General features: G+C 66.3%; 2 protein-coding genes across 2 annotated transcripts in view; one reads left to right on the top strand and one right to left on the bottom strand.

The window, feature by feature from the left end:
* The window catches only part of CHLNCDRAFT_145340 (hypothetical protein), a gene marked incomplete at both ends in the record, with an annotated part of 7,125 nt that extends 1,367 nt beyond the window's left edge, over positions 1-5,758 (top strand). The window contains 12 exons of the mRNA XM_005848021.1: positions 383-828; positions 953-1,116; positions 1,244-1,390; positions 1,608-1,826; positions 2,030-2,113; positions 2,256-2,400; positions 2,621-2,959; positions 3,062-3,224; positions 3,388-3,889; positions 3,985-4,041; positions 4,177-4,245; positions 4,409-5,758. Of these exons, the coding sequence (XP_005848083.1) occupies positions 383-828; positions 953-1,116; positions 1,244-1,390; positions 1,608-1,826; positions 2,030-2,113; positions 2,256-2,400; positions 2,621-2,959; positions 3,062-3,224; positions 3,388-3,889; positions 3,985-4,041; positions 4,177-4,245; positions 4,409-5,758 (3,685 nt within the window). The remainder of the gene's footprint in view (positions 1-382; positions 829-952; positions 1,117-1,243; positions 1,391-1,607; positions 1,827-2,029; positions 2,114-2,255; positions 2,401-2,620; positions 2,960-3,061; positions 3,225-3,387; positions 3,890-3,984; positions 4,042-4,176; positions 4,246-4,408) is intronic.
* Positions 5,759-7,816: 2,058 nt separating this feature from the next.
* Positions 7,817-9,042, bottom strand: part of CHLNCDRAFT_145339 (hypothetical protein) — a gene marked incomplete at both ends in the record, with an annotated part of 2,868 nt that continues 1,642 nt past the window's right edge. The window contains 3 exons of the mRNA XM_005847862.1: positions 7,817-7,830; positions 8,103-8,189; positions 8,851-8,952. Coding sequence (XP_005847924.1) covers positions 7,817-7,830; positions 8,103-8,189; positions 8,851-8,952 — 203 coding nt within the window. The remainder of the gene's footprint in view (positions 7,831-8,102; positions 8,190-8,850; positions 8,953-9,042) is intronic.

Raw genomic sequence — 9,042 nt, 5'->3', positions numbered from 1 at the left:
GTTGTTCGGTCTCTCTGTTCGTGTTGGTTGGCTTGTAAGAGTTGTATTTCTGACGCTAGAGAGGTGAGATGACAGCGGGAGCGTTGAAGCGTGCATGCCATCACGTGTGCAAGCAGCCCCGCTCCGCCCCGCTCAACCCTCAAACATGGCTCTATGGGGTCAGTTCACGTATGGGAGGGGAGCGCCGCGCGGGCTGCCAGGAGCGAGCGGGGGCGGGGGTTGCCCTGAGGGTGATTTCTCCCCCAGGGGGAGGGGAAATTGCGATTTCCCCAACCTGTTTCTCTCCCTCATTTCCCGTTCCCCTGCTTCGCCGCCGCACCACCAGCACCTGAACATCACTCATGAGCGCTGGGAGGGGCCGCGCGGCCCCTCCGGGAGACAGCAGCGGCGGCGCGGATGGGGACCCTTTGGGGTGCAAGGAAGCTGAGCTGCGCGCCGTCCAGTGCGTCTTCAAGCACGTCCTGGGGCTGGGCGGCAAGCATAAGGCTGCTGCAACCGCGCCCCAGCCGCGCCTCAACTTTGAAGGGCCAGAGGCGACTGCTTTTGCGGCTGCCCACGGCCGGGCAGTGACGCTGGGCGACGTGCTGATGCACCGGAGCAACTTCGTGGCGCTCAACCTGCAGCAGCACTTTGCTGGCCCGCTCCGGGCGGCGGCGGCGGCGGCGCAGGGCGGGCCGCTGCCGCAGCACGCCAAGCTGCCCTGTCCCAACTGCCTGAAGTTCACTCTCATCTCCAAGGGGCCGCAGCTGCCCAACATCCGCAAGCTGGCGATGCCTGGAGGCGCCGCCTATGTTCTGCCTTTCAAGCTGAAGTGCGAGCCTTGCAGCCGTGAGTCGAGGGAGCGGCGGCCATGCGGTGGCCGAGCACGCGTTTGCGGCGCCCCGGCGGCTGGCTGCTGCTGATTGTGAGTGTGCACAGCTGACTGTGAGAGTGCACACTTCCTTGCTTGTAGGCCAATACAGCACTACGAGTGAGGAGCTGTACGCCGCGCTGCGCATCGTTGACCTGGGCTTCATTGCCGACGCGGTGCCCGCCGTCTTCTCCAAGAAGGGTGCCCTGCACAAGGACCTGCTGGCCCAGCTCATCCTGGACTACGAGTCTGGCCTCTCTATTGAGGTGTGTTCATGGCACCGCTGCGGTGCTGGGGTGGGTGGGGCCGATGGATTGGGGCGAGGGGCCCTGATCGCATGTCGTTTAGCCCGTCGCCTGCCCATCCATCGCGTCTCGTCCCCACCCCCCGCAGGCCGCCATACAGCGCGTGCGCACGAGGATGGAGGCCTGGCGCGTGCAGGTGCTGCTGGACTTCTACGGCATGAGCCGCATTGGCGGCCAGCATCGTGTGCTGCCTGCAGATGTGGAAGCGGCCGCCAAGCACGACTGGCCGCTGCCGGTGAGAAAGCAGGGAGCGGGCGGAGTCGACCTGGCCGGCGCGGGGCTCGGCCTGCCAGCGTGCGCGGCACCACCCAGCTGTCGAGGGAGCGGCGCGCCACCGCCGCGACCGGCTTGCCCTCCCACGGACTCGTGGGCACCCCTCGTCTCTCAGAGAGCCCCCTCCTCTCCCACAGCGCATTACCCCTGCCCTCCTCTCCCTGCCTGCCCACATGCAGTTCCTGAGCGCAACCTACGTGCGCACGATGCTGGATGTCCACATGGAGGAGCGGCGGCAACTGAAGCGGGCCGTGCTGGCGGGCATCGACGCGGGCCCCCACCGCGCTGTGAGCTGCGACCACACCTTTGCAACCGCCAAGAAGATCACCAGCAACGGGAGCAAGCCGTACGAGGCCATCTTCAACATGCTCAACTCGGTGGGCGAGGTCATGCTCTCGGTGCGTGCAACAACTCTGCCGGCGCTGCATGTCGGCGCTGCCGCTCTTGCTGGCCGCCTGCCATTCAGCCCACTACCTCTCATTACCTTCCCCTGCTCCCTCCGCCGCTCTCATCGGTGCCTGCTGGTCGCTTGCCCCTTGCTGCCCCCAAACCCCCACCGCCGTCCCATGTTGCCCACCCCTGCCGCCCCGACTCCCAGCAGATCGGCGTGCAGACCACCAGCATGCAGGAGGTCAAGCCCGCGTTACAACGCTTGCGGGACAACATTGAGCGCAGCGGCGGCCAGGTGAGTGCGGCGGGGGGCAAGGGACGCATGGGCGGCTGCTTGCCTCCCCCCCCACCCGCTCCCCCCTCACCCCTCCACCCCCTCACCCCTCACCCCCTCCCCCCTCACCCACCGGTGCCTCGCATCGCTTCCCTTCCTGCAGCAACCGCTGTATTGGTGGGTGGACTGGCCGCAGGGCATGATGCGGGTGATCCTGGAGGTCTGGCCTGAGGCCATCGTCAAGCAAGACTACTTCCACGTGCTGAAGCGCTTCTCGGACGCCATGCCGCACAACCACTCTGCCCGGGGTGAGCTGCAGGGTTAAATGTGCGTGTGGCGGGGGAGCGCTGGTGCGGGGCTGGGCAAGCAGGCAGCGGCGATCATGCGCGGGCGGTGCATCAACGGCCAGCGGCCTAGGGGGCTGCGACGCTGCCCGGCTGCGACGCTGCCCGGCTGTCCACCAGCGTTGTAACTGCAGCGCATACTGTTGCACTCATTGCCCTCGCCTCGTGCCCTGACTCCATGCAGGCGCTGCCATGGCGGAACTACGCGACGCACTCCAGAAGCCGTTCATCTACGATAGCAAGGACCGCGAGCTCGTCAATGCCTGGAAGCAGCAACACAACCTCAGCGTTGCTGCCCCGCTCCCCACCAAGGACCCGGCGTTCCGCCGGTTCTGGTCGGCAAAGGGCAGGCGCTGGCAGCACCCCCTACGCGAGGACGGCCTCCGCCGCTTCCAGGGCTGGGCCAAGGCCTGGTCCGCCGCCAACCCCACCTGCGAGATCACGGGCAAGCCCCTCATCACCGACGCCGTGCTTAAGCTCATCACCAGCAGCGAGGCACTCATCGCAGTAGGCTTCTTGGAGGGTGCGTGAGCTTGGCAGCGGCATGACTTGTGGTTGAGGAGCTGCCCTATGCAACCGCCGCCACGTCACCCACCCAATGGTTGCAGCCCCTGCACTCCTGCAGACCCGCTCCCCACCCAGGACATGTACTATGAGGACGCCAACGGCAAACCGCGCACCATCCGCAGTTCCAGCCAGCTGGAGTGCTTGAACCGCTACATGCGGGCTGCTGTGCCCGGTACCAAGATGGGGCCCAAGAACGCGGACGCCGCCATCCTCAACTTTCAGTTCAGGCGCGCTGAGGGGCGGCATTGGGGGAGGGGGGCCTGCCCTGCTGGACGCATCCCACATGCGCCGCCCTCCCGCCCCGCCCTGCTGTCAATGCATCTCGCATGTGCCCCCCTGATCCTCAGCCTACCATACCCCCTGCCCCTTGTCCCCTGGCCCCAGGTACACCGTCGAGGCGCGCCCCCGCACGCGCCCAGACAAGTTCAAGCCGTACCCCTGCGGCGACCATCACCTGTTGTACGATGCGCGCCAAGCTGCGCGTGCGGCGGGCTGCCCCGAGGGCAGCCTGCCGTTCCCCGGCATCAGCGAGCCCAAGCCCCCCCTCACTGCAGCCGACTTCATCGGCTGCCTGTTGGTGCCGCGCTCGCTGGCTGCGCTGGCAGGGGAGCTGCCGAGCGATGCGGCGGCAGCGGCGGCGCGTGGCAGCGGGAGCACTGCCGACGCCATTGCGCGCACGCAGCGGCGGCTCAAGGCGAGCCTCGAGCAGGCTACTACCAAGTCCAAGCTCAACGACCCGGGCGGCGCACTGCAGGCGATGTTTCGGGCAGCTGAGCTCGAGGCGCTCCTGGCGCAGCTGCAGCCGGCGACGCCAAGGGCCGAGGAGAGCGCGGAGCTGGAGAGCTGGATGGAGGCCGACGACTTGGTAGAGGAGGTGGCGGGCACGGTACGTGACGCTGCGCATCTGCCGCCTGTCGGCCACCCTCAAGTTGAGCGCTCCCGCTCAGCCAGCGATGCCCCTTTGCCCTTCCTCCCCTGCAGGCTGCGCGGGCTGTGGCGGCCGACTGGGAACTGTACGCAGTTGAGGAGGAGAGCCCGGTGCGGGGGCCAGGGTGGGGGCCTGGCGGCGCTGCAGCAGGGGCCTGCCGGCGCAGCACCCTCTGCTCAGCAGTGAATGCATGGGCGCCCACGCTCTTGAGCGCGCCGCCCCGCCGTCCCCTCCTCTCCCTGCAGGCCGCGCGTGCTGCGGAGGGCTCGGGGCGGCCTGCTGATGCGGAAGCGCCAGCCGAGGAGCAGAGCCGGGTGCGGGGGTCAGGAGGGAGGGGGGCTGCTGGGGGCGCAGCAACGGGGGGCTGGCGGCGCTGCAGCAGGGGCCTGCCGGCGCAGCACCCTCTCCTCAGCAGTGAATGCATGGGCGCCCACGCTCTTGAGCGCGCCGCCCCGCCGTCCCCTCCTCTCCCTGCAGGCCGCGCGTGCTGCAGAGGGCTTGGGGCCACCTGTCGACGGCGCCGAACAGGCAGGTGCCAGGCCACGCCGCACGCCGCAGCACCGGCGGCGCTGGAGTGAAATTGCTGGCAGCAGCGACGAGGATGCAAGCGAGGCGCGCAGCCCCCAGCGTCAGCGGCGCACGGTGCGTACGGCGACGGCAGCATCGCCGCCTGGCGCCCGGTCCAGCAGCGCCACACGCAGCCACTCCATCGTCCGCCGCGCCCCGGCTGTGGCGTTGGCCTTCCCCCCACCGCACTGCGAGGAGACGTATGCATACCTTTGGGAGCTGCTGGCCGCGCGGAGCGGCAGAGTGCCGCAGGACGGCCAGCGGTGGGAGGACCTGGCGGCAGAGTGGACGGCAGGCTTGGCGCCGCGCCTTGATGCGGCTGCCCGCAGCTGCACCACGACAGCGCTCAAGCCCACAACCGGCAAGTTCCTCAAGGAGTTCTACGAGGCCCAGCAGCAGCGCTTCGCAGCAGCCGCTGCGCAGGACCCCAACGCGCCAGCCGCCGCCGCCGCGGCTACGCTGGCTGCCGCGGATGCAGCGGCAGCGGCGCCAACAGCGGCAGCTGCGGAGGCGGCGGCAGCGGCGGCAACGGCGGCAGCTGCGGAGGCGGCGGCAACGGCGGCAGCTGTCGGCGGTACCCCAGGCGGTGCCACCGCCGTTGCTTCTGGCCCCATCGTGCTCAGCCCCGCGCCGGCCTTGGTGGAGCAGCAGCAGCAGCGGTCAAGCGGCATTGCTGGGCGCGGCGGTCGCGGGCAGGGGCATGCTGGGCGCAGCCAAGGCCGTGCTGCCCGCAAAGGCCCAAACCTTTGCCGCGGCTGCCGTTACTACCTCGACTGGCCTGTGCAGTTGACCACCGTGCACAGCCTGCAGTGCAAGTGGTACAAGGCGTTCAACGAGCGCTTAACCGAACAGCAACGGCAGCAGGTGTCGCGCAAGTGGAGCAAGGCCAAGACGGCAGATGAGGCCTTCCGCGCCAAGGGCAGCGGGAGCAGCGAGGAGCGCGCGGCGGCGGCGGCAGCGCGGCGCGCAGAGCTGGAGCGGCAAGGCATCGCCTGGCCAGAGGCATCGCCCGCAGCAGCAGGCCCCGCAGCGGCGGCGGCTGGAGGGGCGGCAGCAGGAGCAGGAGCGGCGAGAGCGGCGGCTGGAGCGGCGGCAGGAGCGGCGGCAGGAGGGGCGGGAGCGGCGGCAGGAGCGGCGGCAGGAGGGGCGGGAGCGGCGGCAGGAGCGGCGGCAGGAGGGGCGGGAGCGGCGGCAACCTCCAACCGAATCGCTGCTATGTGGTCAAACTTTACAGGCATCAGCCTCCAGCGCCGCGCATGATGTAATCATGCAACACTGCAAGGAGGTGGAGCAAGGGGGCATGCAAATGCAAGGCCCGTCGGCGCGGCGCAATGTCAGAGCATGCAGATGGTTGGGCACTTACCTCCCTCCCTCAACTCCTGTTCTTGCATGCCCGCCTCAGCCTGCATCTTATTTGCCTCCAGCCCCTGCCAGCATTGCAACTGCATCCTGGAGAGCCCCAGCCCTTGCCAACATTGCTGCTGCCTGCCCCAGCCCTGACATCATTGCTGCTGCATTCTGGAGAGCCCCAGCCTCTGCCAGCACTGCAGCTGCATCCTGGAGGGCCCCAGCCCCTGCCAGCACTGCTGCTGCATCCTTGAGAGCCCAGCCCTTTGCCAACACTGCTGCTGCCTGCCCCAGCCCTGCCAGCACTGCTGCAGCATCCTGGAGAGCCCAGCCCTCTGACAACACTGCTGCTGCCTGCCCCAGCCCTTGCCAGCACTGCTGTTGCATGCCCCAGCCCCTGTCAGCACTGCTGCTGCATCCTGGAGAGCCCCAGCCCTTGCCAGCACTGCTGTTGCATGCCCCAGCCCCTGCCAGCACTGCTGCAGCATCCTGGAGAGCCCAGCCCTCTGCCAGCACTGCTGCTACCTGCCCTAGCCCTGCCATCACTGCTGCTGCATTCTGGAGAGTCCCAGCCTCTGCCAACAATGCAGCTGCATCATGGAGAGCCCCAACCTCTGCCAACACTGCAGCTGCCTGCCCCAGCCCTGACATCATTGCTGCTGCATTCTGGAGAGCCCCAGCCTCTGCCAGCACTGCAGCTGCATCCTGGAGAGCCCCAGCCCCTGCCAGCACTGCTGCTGCATCCTTGAGAGCCCAGCCCTTTGCCAACACTGCTGCTGCCTGCCCCAGCCCTGCCAGCACTGCTGCTGCATCCTAGAGAGCCCCAGGCCTTGCCAGCACTGCTGCTGCCTGCCCCAGCCCCTGCCAGCACTGCTGCTGCCTGCCCCAGCCCCTGTCAGCACTGCTGCTGCATCCTGGAGAGCCCCAGCCCTTGCCAGCACTGCTGTTGCATGCCCCAGCCCCTGCCAGCACTGCTGCAGCATCCTGGAGAGCCCAGCCCTCTGCCAACACTGCTGCTGCATCCTGGAGAGCCCAGTCCTCTGCCAGCACTGCTGCTGCCTGCCCTAGCCCTGCCATCACTGCTGCTGCATTCTGGAGAGTCCCAGCCCTCTGACAACACTGCTGCTGCCTGCCCCAGCCCTGCCATCACTGCTCCTGCATCCTGGAGAGCCCCAGCCTCTGCCAACACTGCTGCTTCATCCTGGAGAGCCCAAGCCTCTGCCATCACTGCTGCTGCATGCTGGAGAGCCCCAGCCTCTGCCAACACTGCAGCTGCATGCCCCAGCCCAATGCCAACACTGCTGCTGCATCCTGGAGGGCCCAACCCTCTGCCAGCAATGCAAGGGCGGCGGCGGCGGCGGAAGCCCTCTGGCGCGATCAGCTTCCTCAGAGCTCTTTCCTGGCTGTTACTACACATGGGACTCTCTGGGGGGTGTTGCAGCGCGCCAGGACGCCTGGAGACCGGGAACACTCGGGCATCACCCTCGCCCGTCTTCTTGTTCAGCTAGCCACTGCTTTGCTCGAGCTTCAGCGATCACAAGGAGGGAAATGACACGGCGCAGGCCGCTTCAGAGCCGAGGCCCCGAGCCCGCGTGGGGCGAACTTCCTTCCGTTTGGTGCTCGCGGCGCGCTGCGCGCGCCAATTTCCCCCTCCTTCTCCCCTCCTCCTCCCTCCCCCCTCCCCCTGTATTTTCGGCCCCTTCGGGGCCCTCCCCCTGTATGAGCGATTTCCCTCCTGAGGGAGGGTGCCACATCAGGGGGCAACACATGTTGCCTAAGTAGCTGCAATCAAAAATGCTGATTGAATTGAAACAAGCAATCAGGAGATACAGTTCCAAGAAATGCAATAAGCAGGAGGAACTGCGTCATCCGGTGCCTGCCACGGCTGCTTGAGCTGCCGGCGCTGCCGCCTGTGCCTGCTCACTGCCCGTCGCATTGGCGCTTCCAATGCCTGCGACGGTCTGCGACGCCTCATTTGGTGGCTGCTGCGGTGGCGGTGGAGAGAACGATTTCCTGAATTGTCGGCGCTCGTGCTGCAATCCAAGCCCATAGGATGGGCAGCTATACACATGCAGCTCAACATCAGGGTCCCGCCACCGCAGCAGCTGGCATGCCAGCACTTTGCTTTCCCCGCTTGGTAGGCATTCTGCACAAGACACAGGTTTCAGGCGGTGCTGAGGCAAAATTACAGGGTGACCCCGCTGTTGCCCGAGCCTACTGCACCCTCCAACCAACAGGTGTGCAGCGGAGCACTCACTCTCATCGTCCAGGAACCACAACAGTTGCTGCTTGAAGATATCCAGCTTCTGCTGGTAATTGGCACAGAGAGGGTGCAAGAAGAGGACTGCAGAGATGACAGCGCAATGCAGGGGAGCGGCTGCAAGGCTGGGTGACGGACCAAGAGCTGCGCCACAGCAAGACCGCATCAAAACCATGGCGGAAATAGGCTTGCCAGCACAACGCGGGTGTGAACCAGGCCTGCTCACTTTGCCAGTCGCACGTGTCGAACATCGGCGCCAAGTGTGGTCTGCTGAGGGTGCAGATGTCGTCGATGTACGGGTAGTAGCCGGGTTGAAACGCCCGAAACAAGGCAATGATCTGGTGTGTTTGGTCCAGCTACAGAGCATGGGAAGAAGACCAGCGTCAATTGGGTGTTGAGCAATGCACATGAACGGGTGCAACCAGGGCAGCCCTGGTCTCACTTCGTCACGAGCTGCCGCACATGGCTTTGCGCCTGTGCATCTCTTCCAAGCTCTGTTATTCAAGCGGTCGAGCCCCTGTTGGTCATGTTCATTTCTCTTAATCATGTCTGCCGACATGGCCGTCCACTGCTCAAACATGGCCAGCACGCCTGGGGTCGGGAGTACGACATAGTTTCCCCCGTTCACTGCGAGACGCAACATTGAGAGGCGAGACCGATACGCCCATGAATGAGACTGACTCGGGAATTGGCTGCCATAGTGCAATGCAGCTGTGGCAGCTTGCGAGGCAAGTCTGAGCATCACCTGACAGATACTCAGCCTGGAAGGCTCCATCCACTCGGCCGTGTTCAATGAAAGCAAGGTAGCTCTGCCAGGCGGGCTTCATTGTGTACACAACATCGCTGTCTGCAAGAGCAGCACCCACTTGGCTGTGCGGCCATCCACGCAATGCGCACTGGCCATCAGCCCCCCCCCCCCCCAAAACAAAAAACGGGG

The sequence above is a fragment of the Chlorella variabilis genome (assembly GCF_000147415.1).
Source record: "Chlorella variabilis unplaced genomic scaffold CHLNCscaffold_9, whole genome shotgun sequence".
Classification (NCBI taxonomy): domain Eukaryota; kingdom Viridiplantae; phylum Chlorophyta; class Trebouxiophyceae; order Chlorellales; family Chlorellaceae; genus Chlorella; species Chlorella variabilis.
This window is presented reverse-complemented; position numbering and strand designations above follow the sequence as displayed.